Genomic DNA, 19,441 nt, shown 5'->3' with positions numbered 1-19,441 from the left:
GGATAATTTTTTCTAAAAGAAGCTCTCCAGACGTACATTAAATTCATACCTCATGGCAAGAAAAGACTGGTTATAGTAGAATTTGACAAGTACGCCAAAATAACCCACGGTCGTCGTCTTGTGAATTTGACGAATCGTCAAAGATTTATTGTTAAAGTGAACGTTGTCAGACCTAATATGAAAACGTGCATCTGTTGCGGAGTTGGACTGGCACTGCAGGTAAGCAATTTCCCTCTCCACTTTTGCGCATAGTTGTCTGCGCTTGTCTATTCTATCAGGCCGTGACAGATAAACCGCACGTTCTGATTCGTCCGTCTGAGTCGGTTGCCCTTCGGCTCGTCTGGTAACGCTGGTCATTCTACACTGGCAGCTTCCAAGTGAAGCATGGTCCTCAAAATTTTTTCGTTATTTCGCCTACTTCAGCCGTGTTGACAATCAATTTCAATGTGGCCAATTTACGCGTAATTCGAAATTCGTTTGCTTCTCCAGGGGTTACATTGCTAACCAACGTGCTGTGCTGTTAATCTTAACTGTAAATGCAAAAATTGAATTACCTTATTAATCGTCAGCTCATGAGTAAATCCGAGACCCATGCCTTCTTTACTAAAAGCAGCGAGAATATCGCCAATGTTTTTGGAACTTGTTTGCGAGCGAATAATTAATAATTAGTCAACAAACCTAAAGTACTTAATCATTGTTCCTGTATTGGATTGGATTGGAGAAACATTATTTATGCCTGCAGTTGGGCGCTCGCGCGCCCCGACGAGGGCCTACGTCATCCTCGAAGTTGCCGTTACTCGGCGCGGGTCTCCGCTCGCCGTTGCCGGCTCGCTGGGTCCATGCCTTTCGAACAAGACGCTCTCGAGCACCCGGTCTAAACTGCCGAAAAAAAATCTCGCTAAGAAATTCGGGCAGCCTGAAAGCCTGAGCAGACCCCATGCGTCTGAATCATTGTCACCATCCCAGATAAAGAACATGGAATTTAAATAAAAAAAACAGAAGCTTGAGAAATGACTGAACCGGGACACCGCTCTCGTTCCTAAACATTAACTCACCGTTATCCATAATGCAGCCTTTGTCTTCATTAGCTGATTTTTCGGAAGGGAATAATATAAATTTGACGAGTGGATGCACCTCTTGTACAAATCTAACAATTTCTTCCGAATTAAGTCCTATAGACAATCGGAGACTACGTGTTGCCATGCGATTCCCTCAGACAACTGTACGCAAAGGTTGCTGAGGTTTGCGGGTCTTTATCGCAAAGAAAACTTCTAGGCTGCATCCACGACTTTTGTTTACTGTGCTAGATAGACGCTCGAGGTTCAAATCCAGCGAAAATATTGTTGCTTGATCTTTAACTTTCGAAGGTTCGAGGTGTGCCTTATTGAAGCATTTTTTTTTTTTTCAAAGCACTCGAGGCTTTCTCAGAAAACTGCCCTTCCGTTAGGAGCACGAAGTAACATTCTTTATCAGCAGATATTTCTCCATCGTTTTCTGCTAAAATTGCACAAGCGGTTGTACTTTTCGCACACTGCCATTCCGATTTCCTTGAGATTTAGCTAACACGTCTACTCAATAATGCACCTGAATTTTTCATCTTATTCTACACGCCTGGACACTGATCTAACAGTGGCTGTATTATAGGCCGTGTCTAAGCACGGCTCAAGGCAAAGCGTTGGTCCTAATTCAAGAAAGTTCATGCGCTTATCTGGAACGGCGACTTAAGCCAGCTTCAGCACTTTGTTCGTCGGCTTCGGATACTTGTCCCTCGAAGGTAGGCTGCGCCAGACGTCGCTCCAGAGGAATGCCAGTGAAGACCGGCTTGTTCTAGACCACTCGCCTTACAGAGGGCTCTCCCGATGTCTTCCTTACATGAAACCGCAAACGGATTTGAGGCAATCCCTCCGCACCCTGGCTTGGCGCGTCCAATCAGACCGCAAGATCTTGCATATCCTGCTGGTATGGCCAACCGTGGGGCGGCACATTCCGTACCCAACTTTTTCAGGGCACGTACTAACATGGCGTATATGCCGAGACGCCACCCTTGCACGGCACTGACACACAGCTAATCTCGCGTTAAAATAGGCCGGGTCGTGACAGGAAGGGTGGCCCTCGACGAAGAAAGTGAATTAACACAGCAAGCTGGGCAAGTTGATAACTGAAAATGTTCCTAGGGGTGGGCAGCGCAACCCAGACGAAGCAAACAGGATGTAGACGATACGAGCGGTGTCTGACAACTGGCTTTCTTCAAACAAATGATTAAATATATACATAATGTGATCAAGTGGAGCGTACAAGCGGTGAAAGGGTGTCGGGCCATCTTGCGATTCAAAAAGATTGGTTCTTTATCATGCGGAGAGATAGAAGTCTGCTGACGCATGCGCCTGAGTTAACATGCAAAAAGTAAGCTCCTACAATCTCGCGGTTGATTTGGTATGGTATTCAAGTATTTTTAAGCAAAGGTTTGCATTCACGAATTCTACAATGCGGGACCAGATTCGAGCCGGTTGAATTCCTGATAGAGGCTTGGTGCTCCCTGAGGCCGAGGTTAAGGCAACGTCCCCTCTGCCCAAAGTACCTTCTGCGACACGAAAGTGGCATGACGTACACAACTCCCACTGAGCATGTCATGAAGTGCCCCGTGTGCTTGATACGAAAAATGACGTTGGACGCCTACATAGGACTATTAACACGAGTGCATACCTTGTTTAACGTGTTCTTGGCGGAAAGACGACTTTAACACCATATTTCATGGTTGTCTTTTTCAAACCATGTCCCACCTGATGTATATAAGGAATGACTGCTTTCTTCCCGTTTCGATCTGCTGCTGGCATGATTCCCCTTTTTTAAGCCTCCTCTGTTTTCTGCCTCATGGTTCCTCGGTACCCTCCTCCTGGTCTATGGCCTTTGTTTCATCTCCAGCTGCATTCCGCGTTCGCTTTCATTCTTCGCGCTCGGCGCTCATTTTCTCGGTTACGCCGAAGCCGTCGGACAACGCCGACGCTCGCCGCAGGAACGGGCGCTGAAGAGCTGCGCTCGAACACTGTGCGTAAGCCCGTACAAGAGTGCACAGATCACCGCCTTGCCTGGTGTTTATTGATCCGCTTTCCTCGTTGTATTTCTTGTATGAAACCGTATAGCAAGGTTAAATTCAGGTGCATATTTATTTAGTACATACTGCAGACCTTTCGGTCCAAGCAGAGGGGCAATAGAACGTATACAAACAAAAGAGAACAAATTAAGAACAAACAAATACAAATTTATACCAATTTTAGTCACACTTGTGTCTGTAAACTGTCGTTCCAGTCTGATATTGTTCTGGGAAAAAAAGAAAATTTAAACGTGTCAGTTCGAGCATAATAGGGTGTTAGTGAATCCGGATGATGCTGTCTTGTTTGCCGTGTTATTGCAGGCGTTATATAAGTCGATGGTTTAATTTCAAGCCCGTTGTTGAGAAGAAGGCAAAAGAATTCATGTCTTAGCAGCTTTCGGCGTGATTTAAGAGTAGGTATGGAGTTTTCTGTCATAATTTTAGAGGGAGAGTCCAGTCTTGCGAAATTATTAAATATAAGCCTGACTGCCTTTCTTTGTAATTTTTCAAGACGTACGATATGTGATTTAGTGTAAGGATCCCATGATATACATGCATACTCTAACTTTGGTCTAATAAATGTAAAATAACACAGTAATTTCACATTAGGAGGGGCATTTTTCAGTTTGTGTCTTAGGAAACAGAGTTTGCGGAAAGCAGAACAAATATCATTAATGTGCATGTTCGATGACAATGTGGAAGTCAAAGTAACACCTAAGTATTTGTAATTGTTAGTTTCACGCAGAGCTGAAGAACCTAGCATATAAGAAAAAGTTAGTGGGCTCTTTTTACGAGTAACACGAAGAAATACGGATTTATCAGCGTTAATAAACATACCCCATTCATTACACCACTTTAACATGTTATTTAAGTTCTTTTCGAGGACAGTCTGATCATTCTGACAAGTTATATCACTGTACAAAATACAATCATCGGCAAACAGTCTAATTTGCACACCAGGAGTTATGGTTTTAACAATGTCATTTATATACATTAAAAACAGTAAAGGCCCCAAGACACTACCTTGGGGCACCCCTGATGTGACTGGGAGAGTGGCCGAGCTACGTTCACCTATTGTAACATACTGAGTGCGTTTGCTCAGGTAAGCAATAATCCAGTTTATGAAAATGTCAGGTATGCCAATAATTCCAAGTTTGAAGATTAATTTGTCGTGCGGAACCTTATCGAAGGCTTTTCTGAAATCTAAAAATATTACATCTATTTGGCGATTATTGCCTAGAGATAAAGCAAATGAATGAATCAGTGATACCAATTGCTTATACAATATGCTTCGTCTTATTTTTTTTTTTTTTTTTTTTTGTAGAATAACCATAAAAGGGCAATTCGGCTCCTTTAGATGGGTTGCCTGAAGGAGGGAACATAGCATACATAGCATGCAGATCGCGCTCAGGCTGCGGCCGTACGGCCGCACGCAGGCGTCATATGCGCAGCTGCAGCAGAAGTGGAACGCCCCCTCACCCTCCACCCCCCGGTGCCTCGCGCAAGACGGGAGGCACGCTTTCCTCCCCGTTCGTATTCCTCGCTATCGCGCGGGCACGATTGAGGCGCGATCGTCGGCTCCCCTCACACGCCTTCACTCGCACATACAGCGTAGGGCGCGCGGCAACGATTTTATCGCCCTTGGATTTTATACGGCACATCACGGCGACGCCGACGGCAGAAATGCGACTGGAGTGTCCATATGATTGCTATCGCAATAAAGGTAGCTGCAGTCCTCACTGACGACGATTGCCGGAATGTTGCCTCCCGGACTGGTTTCTTTTCTTCCCCGCTACTTAAGTTATATTAACGCGATAGCGTTTAATATAACTATAATATATTAGTATGACTTTAACTATATAAGTATATAATATCGTAAGATAATATATAACGCGACAGCATTAAGGAGTTCGTGTCGCAGAAAAGCCGGTGTCGTCGGCGTCAGCGCGCTGGCCGTGAGCGATGAATCTGGGAAAGCACTTCAAAAATAATAAAAAACTGTCAAGATGGGCTGGGTGGGAATCGAACTAGGGTCTCCGGAGTGGGAAACGGAGACGCTACCACTCAGCCAAGAGTTCAAAAATTCAGAGGGACAAAAGCGCCTCTAGTGAATGCGGTGTTGCCTTAGAAACGTGCCGTAGACAGTTATACTGCGATGTATATCGGTAATTATGAGCATGTAAATTACAGAAGTCCCAATTACACGAGTAGCGAAGTACGTTTCTGCTGCATTTCTTCTGCGCTCTGCGCACACGCAGAGCCATCTTGCGGCAAACACAGAAGACCCCCTCCTCGCAATGCACGGCGCTGCCCCGACACGTGGCGCGCCACTCGCGGGGCTTTACCCATGATCGCGTTCGCCTTCGTGGCGCGGCCCGGCTGTCCGTGCCGGTAGCGACGTTTGGCTCGCGTAGATCGTTTGAGTGGACGGTGCGAACGGGGTGCGATAACACTATCACGTTCCATTCTTGAAGGCGAAGCTTAAGCGTCCTCCAATTTTTTTGTTGCAAATGTTTTCGCTTATTTACCGATGCTGCTTTCCGCAGTGCTCCTTGCCACTTTTTGATGTCCCTCGATTCTCCTGCACATATCAGCGAATGTTTGTTACATTCTGTATAGGGGCTTTCATCCTTTACTTTTAATGTGTTGACGCTGATCTTTTTCTTTCTTTGTGTTTTTGTTCTTGTGATAGGTTATCACTGTTGCATTATTTGATTCTGCGACATAATTTAATATGACTGCTCACGATGTTACTTCTGAATTCGAACTTTTTGTCCTGCACTGATATAAACTGCCACTGTTCTTTTAATATTATCTTTCACTGCTTCTGAGCAAATGCAAGGGGGGAGGTACCTAGTCAGGCACTGTTAATTTAATTTGCCTTTAGTCCTTTCAACCCAGGTAATGTATGTCTGAATAAAGCGAAACTGAAACGCTCTCGTTGCTGTTCCTGATCCACATGTGTTACTGCAGCAATATTTCGTACATGTCGTTTAAGTGAGTGCTGAGTGCTCTGGGGGTGCTGAGGTGGTATCTACAATGTACAGGTGCTCACCAAGCCCAACGGTCTTCCAGAAGGTTCCCTGGTCATTCTGGTCACCCACGGTGCTGAGAACGCGCGACCTTTCCCGCAGAGCGTCATTCCCAGCCTCGCGGATCCCCTGGTCGAAGCGAGCACGTTTGCGCTAGGACCCGACGCTGACCTCATGCTTGAGCAACTGGCAGTCGCAACGAAGAACAGGACGTTCTTTGTCCCAGACCACCAACAGTTCCCCCTTTTACCAATTATGTCGTGATATTTAGCGGCTTTATTGTCTTCTACGACGATAACTTAATTCATTTAGGGATCGACGGCCTACTTTCACTGGGCAACTGACGACCTTTAGGCAGTCGAAGTTCATCGCACGGAGCATGGACACCATTAAAGTGGGTCTTAATGCTGTAGCTTTTGTACTTGCGGTTCGACTCGGTTAAAACACGTTCGCGGGCTAGTTGGTTAGAATCCATGGTAGAGTGTATGAGCGCGACTGAACGAGGACGTAGAAACAGATACACAGACACAGCGCTTCACAGACGCGCTGTGTCTGTGTATCTTTCTTTCTACGTCCTCGTTCAGTCGCGCTTATACACTCTACCATAGGTTCGACTGCTAGACATTCCCAAGCGAAGTTTACATTTATAAAATGAATTGCTAAAGCATTTGGCATCTCGTACGTACTGCTCCAACTAAGGCATTTTTCAGGAAGCTGGCTTTCCAAAGTCACGGGGGTTCTTGCAAAGCGTCGCCACAAGGCCCAACGTGTCTACGTTAGGCGAGAAGTCCTGCGTACGGAGTGATCATCTGTGTAACGACAGCGGCATGGCGACGCCAATGCTAATAGCAGCAACGATGATACCATGATTGCAGATTTATCGCTCTATCCTCCAACACCATCTCGCTACTTTTCGCTTCAAAGTGACGCGGTGAACTGTCCCCGGGCTAATACATTACCACTTCGCCCCTCAATCGATAGCAGCCGTCATGGTGCTACTAAGCCGTGGTGAGTTCCCGTCCGTGATGTCCGTGAAGCCGCGATGAGCTCCCGTCCGGCGTGTCGCGGAGGTTCTATGGCAATATCTTCCATTACACTGATGAGGCAGACTGAAAGCTCACCCTGCTGCGAAAAAGGGCGAATGCATGCACCAATGCACTAATAGCTTAGGCAAAGCAGGCGATGTGGCAAGGTCAAACCTCGGCGGAAGTTGCGTGCAGCATGCTCATTGGGACGCTCGGTACCGCGCATACGCTACTTGCAGCGCGTGAACCTGTTGAACTGCGCTGCTGTAAACTATGCCTGAATCGCAAAAGCCGATTCATTCTAGCAGCTGATCGCACTGACTGGCGCAGTGGATGCGAAACATGGCCGCCTATTTGCAATGCCGTGGACTTCACGTGCTCCCGAGCTGTCCGCCGAAACCTATAAGTGGCCTTTGCAAACTTTACGGTTTGCAAAGGCCACTTGTACCCTTTCTGACATGAATATATAAAAGTGGTAACAGCTTGTGGACGGTTCCTCACTTGGCAATATGTCTTCTTGAAAATGCAAAAGACTGCGTCTCCTCTCGAAGTGAAAGCACAGTGTGCGCGGTAAAAATGGTGTACTTCGCTGCCATCTCTGTCTTCGCTGCCATCTGTATCTACGTTTGTCAAGTTTTCGAAAGCCTTCTCCTATATCTAGCAAGCGTACATTGGGGAATGGTTAAATTAAAACCACAGCCACATAATCTTTACTGCCAAGCGAATTTACGAGCTGTGAAGTAGGAGGGACATATCCGCATTTACACGTGCTTGCAAACATCGCAGGTTGCTTTAGACTTTGGTTATATCAGTCCGTTCGGCCGAAAGGTAATCAATATCTCATTCTCGGCGAACCTGTAGCAACTGCTTCCATCTAAGTGCGCACACTTATCGCCAGCTTTACCGCAGCAATCGCTGAAAGATATGCTGTCACGCCGCAAATACATTCTAACCAAAATAACCAGACTAACTGTTTTTTACGACTAGTTACTTGAAATTGGCATGCGTGCTGGTAGCATAACGCAGCAGTAAGCGCGATTTAGCTCGCATGCTACGTGTCTGTGAAGGAAAGGCAACACTGTCGAGCACACTGGCTGACTGATCTCAAGGCAAAATGTGCCATCTGTCTTTCTCTTCTGCGTTAGTGACTTATTCCAGCACAGTAGTGTGTTCCGCAAAGCTGCCATGAAAGGCGCGGTTGGCGCAATATCCATAATCGCGAGCTACACACGCCTATGTTTTTCTTTGTGTTGATTCCTCGGTGATTCCTATGTAGATGGACAAATCCTCCACGCAATGTGAATTAATTATAATGAAGAGAAGGAAGAGGGCGAGAAGAGCTCAAGTTGTTTCGTAAACAAGTTCACAGATGTACGCTCTCTTTAAACATATCTTCCGTTCATATGCCAGAAATGATTGGCACGCTGGCTGGAGCGTTCTTTCAAATATGTAGATTCGTTTACGGTCTTCAAACATTATCAAGTGCAATGAGTGCTAAATGTTCAGAAGTCATTATACTGCAAATAATACGCAGCACAGCAATTCTCTACACAATGAGCATTATTGAGAGCAAGGACGAAGTCGTGTTTTATCTGTATGCTGTGTCTGAAACCCTCACGGCAGTACTTTCAATTGCGGCATCACTTTCAGGAAAGTGCAAGCCGGTCAACCAAATTCCCAGAGATTGCTTCGGCTCTTTCAACGGTATCTTCAAGTACAGCTACCTGCGCCCAAGAGAGAAAATCAACTATACCTATTCAAAGGGCTATCATGGGAGGATCATTTTACGTGGTAGCTAATCTTGCCCAAAGCATGATCCCGCCAAGAAAAGTGTGGTGCCTAAGCGTCTCTAATGTGAGACCCGAAAAGAACGGCACACTACTTGTCGAGATGAGTTGGTCGTGGTCGGGGGCTCACGTGACCGCTGGGACATGTTTGTATTGGCACTGAAAGCGTAAAACGATTTCTTAATATATAATTAAATCGAGGAACAAACTGCTGGCACTAGACATGGTCCTAGAATTAGACCTGCATTAGTGGTCAGCTGGAACAAATCCATCGTGCAATGAGTGAAAGTGAAAAAAATATAACTGCCGAATTGAAATGTTTGAGCAAGACAAAGTAAAAAAAAGCAAAGCATAGTCGTGACTTTTTAAGAAGCCAACAAGAAGTTGTGTCTGTGCTCACGCACGCAGAATGGATAAAGTTCAATGGGATACAGGCCTCTAGGACTTCCGTAGTGTTTTTTTACTATGGTGTGTATGTGCGTGCTTGCGTACACGCGCTTACAGTCAGACTCCTGATTAAGGCCGGACCCTGGCCGAAATAGCAAAATTAAATGTTTGTTTTGCCGTTGTGCTGGCGCCTACACTTATATATATATATATATATATATATATGTGTGTGTGTGTGGGGGGGGGGGGTGTGCGTGTGCGTGTGCGTGTGTGTGTGTGCGCGTGTGTGTGTGCGCGCGTGCGTGTGTGTGTGTGTGTGTGTGTGTGTATATATATATATATATACTGCATTTTTCAATGGGCGAAGGGTATACACAAGGACAATAAGCACAACTTCACGCTTATATATACATATATGATCCACTGTTTGCACACCTGCACGATGTTTCTTTTTATTGTGCTTTCAATCCCGAGTGACCTTTTGCTTCTCGGGCGTGTGACAGTAGTATGCACGCAAACCTCTTATCCAAAGTTTATAACTATTTCTCAGTATTACACTACTGCTATTACTCTTTATTATTCGTCGAGAAAACGACTATAGCCTATGAATATAGGACCAAATCCTCGCCATCCAGCACGCTCGCGATCGCGCCGGCAGACTAGATCTGTCAGCCCCGTCGTGGGATTAGCCGGGTGCGCGTTTTAACTGGTTTTGCTGGACCCAATAAAACTTTATTCACTCACTCACTCACTCACTGTAGACATGCATGGTGCTGCACTCGCTATATATTGTCTTGTTGCAATAAAGCCATTGTTGTTAGCCAGCGGCTTGTGTTGTCTTCTCACTGTCAAGTATTCATTCTTGCTGCGCTGTGTCGCACCTCAGAAGCCATGTTGTTACTACTTGCCTTAGACGGAGTCGGGTGCAGTTGCCCGTGGCAACCGTGGAAAGATAACGCCACCTGAGAGTATTGCTTCCATCAGAAAACCCTTTACACGCAAAGGAGGAGACCTGCCTGCACTTTTGCTAAGCGTCGTGAACTGACATTGACCGCACGACTCTAGAGTGCTCCGGGCAGCCTCCGTGCCTCTGGAGATGCGACGACAGCCATTCAAGAACTGAGTAAAGCCTTGCGGCCCTTCGAGACTTATTTTGTGTGTTGAAGAGGCGCACGTGCTTGTCCATGCTGTATCTTATGCTGCAAAGAGAAAGTGATGAAAAAAATTTAGCGCAAGAAAAATCAGAGGAGGGTGCTCAAAGTCAAGAAATCGATTCAAGCTAGACTTCAAGACAACTGCGCCTAGACATATATGGGTAAACGCTGTAAAGGGAGCGGGGAGAGGGGGGCATGTGCGTGATGTGACGCTGTAATATATTCTGGTTCAGCCGGCGGCCTCGAGCAGCCAATCGTGGGGTAATTTTTCGTGCACTTGCGGGCTTCTTTCACGCTCGAACGAACACTTTTATGTAGCATGTATTGGGCAACAGAAAGCTGTATGGACAGTTTTCATGTCACTCTACAATTTTCTCATTGACACTTTTCATCTAATATTTAGAAAGCTGATTAGGACTAATTATCTAATTAGGCAAAATAACAGAAAATCTGAGCATCACCAAGCAACAGCAAACATTACCTTGGTTCTGTCCAGCTAAGTGGCATTCGCATATTTTTAAACTCTGGCTAAACTTACCTGGGACACCCTGTATATAACTTCAAGGTGCAGGTATCTATGGTTGCTGCAAGTTATGATTGAAAAGTTGGTACACTTCTTAAAAAACAACTGTTTCTTGTGTCGACGTTTCCACCTTTCTCGAGACTGAAAGCATTTCAGCCTTGAGAAAGGTCTTCTCTGGCCGACCTATTTAAACAGATGTGTATGAGCAGCTTCACGTTGGCAAGCATAACAAATTTACTAGGACGTTCCCGCCGGTCACAAACCCTAACGTTGTAATAAATTTGTTTTTTTTTTCAACGCGCACTGACTTACTCAAATACGCATACGGCTGCCAAGAGATAGAAAAATAGATACAAACGTTAACAATATGATAGCCCTACCCCATTTGCTGGGCACAGTAGATGACGTACACACAGAAACATTGCATAGTGTTACAGACACAAACATAGACACTGAAGATATTCCCAAACTTTCGTTGACGCCTGCAAATCTCGGAAACACCTGCATCGCTTTCGGGTAATGCACCGGCTACGTTTTGCCACAGGCCGAGAATGTTCCACCGCTCCAAGTCCGGGTTGCGCAGCAAGTGCACTATATCTGTGTATGTGTGCGTGTGTATGCATGTGTGTGTATGTGTATGTATGTGTGAGTATGTGTGCGTGTGGGTGTGCACTTGTGTGTATGTGTATTGACACGTGTACTTGTATTGATATGTGTACTTATAGGGTGACCGCGTTTCACCGCCTGCATGTATCGGATGTTGCTTGAAAGTCGTAGAAGATTCCAGGGTAATCGACCCGCGTGTCTTCCAGAAAGTTCTCCAGCATTCGCATCGCGCGATGAAATCAGATTGCACAAGCTTCGGTGACAACACACAGCGGATAGAACCATCGGTAATTCTCGAGAAACCTCCAGGCCTTTCCTCCAAGCTGCTCTCTAGTACCACAGTCCTTATCGGGCAGTGAAACAAACATCCGCTGTCAACTACCTCATCGAGCCAATAGAAGCGCCTTCTGACCAGCGTCGTCGCGGCCAGAAAATTGTCCACGTCTCCCTGCTCAAGCAGTGCCATGACCCCGGTGTTCTCCTGTCCTTAGGTCGCCAGGGTGGCTACTCTTTCGGTGGGGAGTGATTGCACTGAAGGCAGTGGGCATGGTGCTAGTGAAAGAAAAGAAGACGAGGAGAAGTGCTCATTTCCCCGTTTTGATATAGCGCCGACCTGTTTAAGCTCACCACTACAACTTAGAACTAGTGCTGCTAGGCGAACACCCCCGCTGCACTGTGACGAAGCGAAGTAGTCAAGGTTGTCGACGGCTCGGGTGTGCTATTCGCCAAAGAGAGTTGGCGGGCAACTTCCTGACAGATAAACTGCTTTATCTCCGGCATTAAAGCAGAGACATCGGCAGCGTCGCGGCCGAAATCCAACGGAGATATATCTGCGGTGTCCTGCTGAGCAGCGCGTGTTGATGCACGCTGCTAACGCAGCTCGTCGTACTGCTGACAAAGCTGTATGACCTCGGCAATAGTCAAGGGACTCTTCGCGACAAGAATCTGGAAAGCATGGTCATCAATGCCTTTCATGACGCGCTTGATCTTGTCAGCTTCGTCTATAGAGGAGTTGCCGCGCTCACAGAGCGATAGCACGTTTTCAATATAACTGGTGAAGGTCTCGTCCTGGCGTTGAGCTCGACCACGCAAGCGCTGCCCAGCGCGAAGCCGGCGAACGGCGGGACAGCCGAAGACCTCAGCCAAAGTTGTCGTCAAAGTTGACCAGGTGGTAAAATCTGCCTCATGATTGCGGAACCATAGGTTTGCCACGTCAGTCAAGTAAAAGATGACATTCGTGAGCTTGACGCGGTCGTCCCACTTATTATAAGCGCTTACACGGTCATATTCGATATTCGGCGAGCCAGTCTTCCACGTCGTGGTCGTCTGTGCCGCTAAATATAGCCAGATCACGCAGGGCACGGGAGCACCAGCCTGGGATGGACCCAGTTCATGCATTGCAATAGCTGGTGGTATCATCCGACTGCAGAGTTCCAGGATGTCAAAGAGAAGCCCAGCACCTCCACCAAATACAACGGGGTTGTTCGCATAGCTGCACTAGTTCTAGGTTGTAGCGGTAGGCTCCAACAGGTCGACGTTATATCAAAACGGGGAAACCAGCCCTTCCCGTCGTCTTCTCTTTCACTAGCAACAGGCCCACTGCCTTCAGTACAATCTATATATATGTGCGGGTGTGTGTGTATATATAAAGTCAAAAGGTAATGAAGCCAAAGAAAGCATCAAGGAGATTAGCTGCGGTTGAAATTGGAATGTAGAAAACAATTCGGAAAAAGGAAATGAAAGTGGATGAAAAGGTAACTTGACACCGGTGGAAGCCAAACCCACAAATTGCGGAGGTTGTGGATTTGGCTCCTGCCAGCGGCAAGTTAGGAATTTAAATGACAGGGCTGAAGCGAAGGCCGATTTGCTCAGAAACTTACCCATGAGATCCGTTTCTCGCAACAGGCTCGCCATCTCGGCCGAAGACAAAGTAGCGTACGCCTTCGCTCAAGTCGGCCGTGGTACAGTGATGCGGAGCCAAGAACAGCTTTTCACCCATCAAGACGGTTTCGCTGTTCTCTGCACCTGAAATGTTCGGGTTGATAGGACGAATTGAGAAAGTCTAATTTCCAACATTTATGGCTACCCTCCCACTGTAATATAGGAATAAAATTTAATCTTTAGTGTTAAAAGAATGGCTGGATTGATTAACACTGCCTTTAGACTGATTGGCTGATCTATTGATTCCTGATTGAGCGATTGAATGACTGATTGTTTCACTGCAACCCACCTACCGGACCGGACCTGATCCGACCCAGTCCGACTCGACTATCTGAACGACTGATTTATATATTTGTTGAACGACCGATTGATTACACCACTGAACGACCGACTGAACAATTGATTGAACGACCCATTGACTGACTGATTGAACGGCCGAACGATGGAACCGATTGATTGAACGACTGACTGAACAACTGAACAACCGGACGATTGAACGACAGATTGAGTGAAAGATTGATTGAACGACCAAACGATTGATTGTACGATTGCACGGCTGACTGAACGACTGACCGAATGACTGATTGAACGACTGAAGGACCAAAAACTGAATGACTTACTGACTGAACGAATGAACGACTAAACTGACTGAACGACAGAACTGACTGAATGGCTGACTAAATGACTCAATGAACGACTGACAGGACTAACAACACAGCTGACACGACAACCAAACGACTGACTGAATGGTTGGACAGCTGACTGAATGACCGAACGACTGACTAAATAACTGACTAAACAAGTGACTGAATGAACTATTGACTGAATGACTTACTGGACGACTCCCTGAAGGACTGAACGACTGAAAGGACGACTGACTGAACAAATAAGCTGCTGACTGACTGAACGAATGACTGACCAAACGACAAACACTGATTGAATAACTGATTGACTGACCGAACGAATGAACGAGTGGCTAAATGACGACTGAATGATTGAATGACTAAACTGAACGACTGACTGAACGAACGACCAACCGAATAACGGATTGAAAGACTGACTGACCGACCAAACAATTGATTGATTGATTGATTGATTCATCCATGGATTGAGTGATCGAGTGATTAATCACAACCACACTAGTAGCGTTTGTTATCATTTTCTGTGTGGCTGATGTGTTATTATGCATGCCACTCGAGCCGATCGTGGTCCTGTAAGGAACGAGTAGCGCGCTAAACAAATAAATAAAGTAGATCAATTGGAATGTCCGACTCACACATGTAAGCTGTATTACACCTTTTGCGTTGGGCAGATGCCCGAACAAGTCGATAGGGGCACTACAAACAAATAGGCATTTAGGTTAAGCTAGGTTTGCAGATTATGAAATACGGAATCACGAATAGGTCAGCCGTACAATGACCAGCGCGTGCTCAGCCAGGACAGGCACAAGCGAAAGGTGGACGGTGACGCCACGCCGTATATTTGTTAAGAACTGCCCTTGACGTGATAGTTCTGTAGTAGTGACCACTGAGCACTAGTTTATTAGAAGAAACATATTACACCCAAATCAAAAGTAAACGAAGTCTCATCATGGTAACTTTAACGCACCCTTACTTGCCACCAAAGGGCACCAAATACACTAAATACAGCGAAATCTAACATCATGCTGACGTTACTGCTGACGCACTCTGCACACGAAACTCGATACAGCAACTTTGGTATTCATTGTCACCTCGAATAAACAATCAACTACATCGGATGAATTCCAGATAGCCTTGAAAACGTAATCTACCAGTTTAAGACTCACTTGGGCATTCTCATTAGAATTGATTGATTGATAGATCGATAACGACCGCGCTAGTGACATTTTTTTCTCATTTTCGGTGCGGCTGACAGGCTATTAGGCATGCCACTCGAGCCTATCGTGATCCTGCAAGCAACGAGTAGCACGCTCCCCTGTGATATTTTAGTACGCGCTCACCCAAAGCTTTCGCATAGACAAACTTCTTTCGCCTCATTGACTCAGCATCGTCTCCTAAATCATCCTGTAGGGGGTTAAGCTCAAGAAACTATGTATGCGATACCATGCGAGTGTCAAGTCACGTCCGTCACCTTCTTTGAGCACAGTGGTGACACGTAGACGTATGTGACGGAAGCCGTTGACAACACTGTTCCCAGACACATCTGCGATCCACACTGCACGTAAAAGCGTAGGAAAATTAGCAAATGCAGCCACGCTTCTTGCATGCTATATGGTGTCACGGGAAGCACCCTATGGCTGTTATCAGAAGGTTAACCAACATATGTTAAAAACTACGTAAGTTTTATACTAGCCAGCAACTTGGTACTGGTAAATTACGTTACACGGTGGTAATGACCGACTACACAAGCTTTTTTTTATTGAATTGTGAATATACGGCAGAACAAGAGAAAGCTTTCTTTCGATCAAGTAATTGCGCTGTGGTGACAGTGCCAATGACCTTATCAAAGTCCTGAGGTTGAATTGCGTACACAATCACTCACTACAATACCCCGAATTCTGGCAAACATTTTTGTAGCCGAATGCTTTACTTCTCCACAAATAAACATCGCTGTGAATAGAGTAATAATAGGTACACTTCTTCTGTCCTCTAAACTATTTTAATGAGATAAGCAAAGGCCTAAAATGTTATCGGTAATATAACCACTATTCCATATAGTTATGAAAATTTTCAGAACACTCTGTTCTTCATTGTCGCGCCCAACTTACTAAAGATATTTTTTTTACACCTTTGAATGCTTAAATCGAAATGTTGCATTTCTTTTTTTACACTGTTAGTGCCCGCATTCTTTTTACCAACTAAACAAGCGTTTACCAGTTATTTAAGATGGGCTATACGTTAACTTTTAAAGTTTCTCTGCTCTATAAGCTTGGCAACTTAGTATAGAAATGTGTAAATGATATGTGTAGTCATGTGTGATATTTATCTGTTCTATATGCTGTGTTGCACGCTAACCATGATGTACATAGACTACTTGCATGGTCGTTATTGTATCATTTGACCCACAATTATAGGCTTCGGCAATGTCCAATCAGTTATAAAAAAAATTTACTTCAGTAAAACTTTTTAATGTTTTTTTTTTTTTTTTATAACTGGTTAGACACAGCTGAAGCCTATACTTCTGGATCAAATGGTACAATGACAACAATGTTAAAAAATTAGGTTTACTTCAGTAAAATTAAAAACAATCATTGATGCAATCTGTACAGAAAGTCACAATGAAAGGAAATTGTCCTCCCTGTTACTTTTCTTATAGAGTAAACAATGCAAAAAAAGAAAAAGAAAAAACTGAATACTCTTTTACCAAAGTCATGCTCCTTGCAGGCCATCTCTAGGAGCATCTGCCGCTTTATTTCCACTGGTATCACTCTTTCAACGTTCAGAAAGGGCTCTCGTCTAGGACACTCAGCTGTAAGGCAGAAAAAAAACCACCTCTGTGTATATATATATATATATATATATATATATATATATATATATATATGAGAAGAAAGGGGGTTAACCGAGGGGCCTGATATTTATTAGTCATATCATGAGAAGCCAGCAAACACTGACACCAAGGACATCATAGGAGAAATTATTTGCGCCTAATAAATGAATTAAAAAACGATATAATATTGGAAATGAAAGTGGATGAAAAAACGACAGAAAGCTGAGCTAGTTGGTAAGGCTTCCTTATGCAAGAAAGGTGAGGCATGCAGACAGGACACAACAGGAGTGGACAACACGTGCAGACAGGACACAAGAAAAGAGAAGTGAACACGTGTTGTCCACTTCTCCTTTGTGTCCTGTCTGCACGCCTCACCTTTTTTGCGTAGGGATAAAAAAAACAACTTGCCGCTGGTAAGGAACGATCCCACGAAGGTGCGGGATCATTCTCCACCTGCGGCAAGTTGCTTCCACTTTAATTTCCATTAATTTATTGTTGCTTTATTTTATTTACTAAGCACAAGTAATCTACCCTATGTTATCCTTGGTGTCAGTTTCTGTTGGCATCTTATGATTATACACACATATAATATATATATATATATATATATATATATATATATATATTGAGAGTTACTGGTTCACCGAGAAGAGGTAGGAAGGAAGAGACCGAGCTGACGGCTCTGCACTGGGCGGAGTCATTACCTTCTATGCACAGGCACTTGCGTCCTTCGCAGGCCAGCTTAAGGCGAGGGTCCGTCGATCCGATTCCGTAAAACTGCGTGCAAGAACGTGCTGTCGAGAGACAAAGTAAAACACGCGCATTCAGCGTGACAGCGTTCACCGGTACACCAAACCTTCCTAGTCATCCCCACTGTAACTTGGCAGGTTAATTTAGCCGACAAAATGCTTTATTCGACTGGGAGACACAATGCGGCAGCAAGACGATGAAGTGCACTCTGAACACGCTAACGTTCACTAAGGTGCACATTTTTTTCGTATTTAATGGTTAACCGACTCTGTAGGATGTTCTTGAAGGCTAGTTGGTTCATACTTTTACATATACATACAACACATCACTGCGGTCGTGGTGTGCTGTGTGTTTCTTTCGCTTGTCTTCGTCTTTTCGCGAAGTTTAAATCTCCCTTCCAGCCGACTCTGCTTACTATATTATTTCTTTCATTTATGCGTGCTGTCAGTCTCGGTTGGGATATAAAATGACGAAGACACAGTGCCAGTGCGGAGGAAAGATATAAAACTCGCACGGAGCGTAGCGTTCCCCTAGCCAGCCTCCGCAAGTCAATTCTCCGTGTATTCTCCGTGTATTGTATTCTCTCTCTCTCTCTCTCTCTCTCTGCCATTTCTCCATATGTCGGGCCGACACGTGACCCACGAGTCCCCGCTGTGCTTGCTCGGGGCTCCGGCCCAGTGTGTGGTTCCTGGCCGGTTCTTGAGGCGATGCGTACACATTTCCATGCTTTGCCAAATGCGAGCGCTCGGCACAAATTTTTCTCACAGTATCGCGTGCGCAACTTAAGTCGCTTCTTTTAACGTATACAATTATCTTCTCTAGTTGTCAAGTGCCGGTGTGGTAGCCATGCGTTGCGGTCGCAGCCATTGTGTTACTGGAAGAGCGCGCGCTGATCGAGGGTCGGCGGCGGCAAACACTAAAACCTACCACGACACGAACACGTGCCAAGTCACGGCTTCCTATACTTTTTCAATGTCTGCCCAGTCACTATCCAGCACATGGGAGCCACATCTCCATTTCTGCAAAATCACAATTCCAATCAATAAAGAAATTTAATTATTGGGTTCCTAATTCAAAAACGAAGCAAGCCGCACAGATACGGGCAAGAGGGAAGAGAAATGGACAACACAAACTCCACTTCTCTTGCCTTGTGTCCGTGTCGACACGCCTTGCCCCTTTTTTGCATTATGAATCCTTACCAACTAGCTCAGTTTCTTGTTGTCCTAAAATTATTGGGTTTTATGTGCCAGCACCATGATATGCTTTCGAAGCAGGCTGTAGTGGGAGACTCCGGAAATTTGGACCACCTGGGGTTCTTTAATATGCGCCTAAATCTAAGCACACGGGCATTCTCATTTCGGCCCCATCGAAATGTGGCCGCCGTGGCAGGGATTCGATCCAGCAACCGCATGCTTCGCAGCCGAACACCATAACTACTAAGCAAGCACGTCGGCTAATCCCAATCAATATATTCCTGCGGTTACAAGAGTATGAACTTTAGCTTGGCACTGCTGCCACGCTCCATACCCGCTCCTTGACTCCTGCATAGCGTCCGATCTCCTGCGATGGGACATAGCTGGCAAAACAATAACATTGCCCCCATAGGCTGTGGCCAACTACTGGGAAAGTGGCGCCCTTTCAGAGTCCCCCGGTCTTTGGCGTCGCTGGGCTGAC

The 19,441-nt window shown here is 45.4% G+C and overlaps 1 protein-coding gene across 1 annotated transcript in view; it reads right to left on the bottom strand.

Moving 5' to 3' along the window:
• Nucleotides 1-10,151: 10,151 nt before the first annotated feature.
• The window catches only part of LOC129383851 (complement C3-like), an 81,044-nt gene continuing 71,754 nt past the window's right edge, over nucleotides 10,152-19,441 (bottom strand). The window contains exons 22-26 of the mRNA XM_055068788.2: nucleotides 17,722-17,811; nucleotides 16,892-16,996; nucleotides 15,659-15,742; nucleotides 13,486-13,630; nucleotides 10,152-10,521 (exon numbers count right to left, since the gene is read on the bottom strand). Coding sequence (XP_054924763.2) covers nucleotides 10,350-10,521; nucleotides 13,486-13,630; nucleotides 15,659-15,742; nucleotides 16,892-16,996; nucleotides 17,722-17,811 — 596 coding nt within the window. The 3' untranslated portion in view covers nucleotides 10,152-10,349. The remainder of the gene's footprint in view (nucleotides 10,522-13,485; nucleotides 13,631-15,658; nucleotides 15,743-16,891; nucleotides 16,997-17,721; nucleotides 17,812-19,441) is intronic.

Source organism: Dermacentor andersoni, chromosome 9 (assembly GCF_023375885.2).
Source record: "Dermacentor andersoni chromosome 9, qqDerAnde1_hic_scaffold, whole genome shotgun sequence".
NCBI classification, from domain to species: domain Eukaryota; kingdom Metazoa; phylum Arthropoda; class Arachnida; order Ixodida; family Ixodidae; genus Dermacentor; species Dermacentor andersoni.
This window is presented reverse-complemented; position numbering and strand designations above follow the sequence as displayed.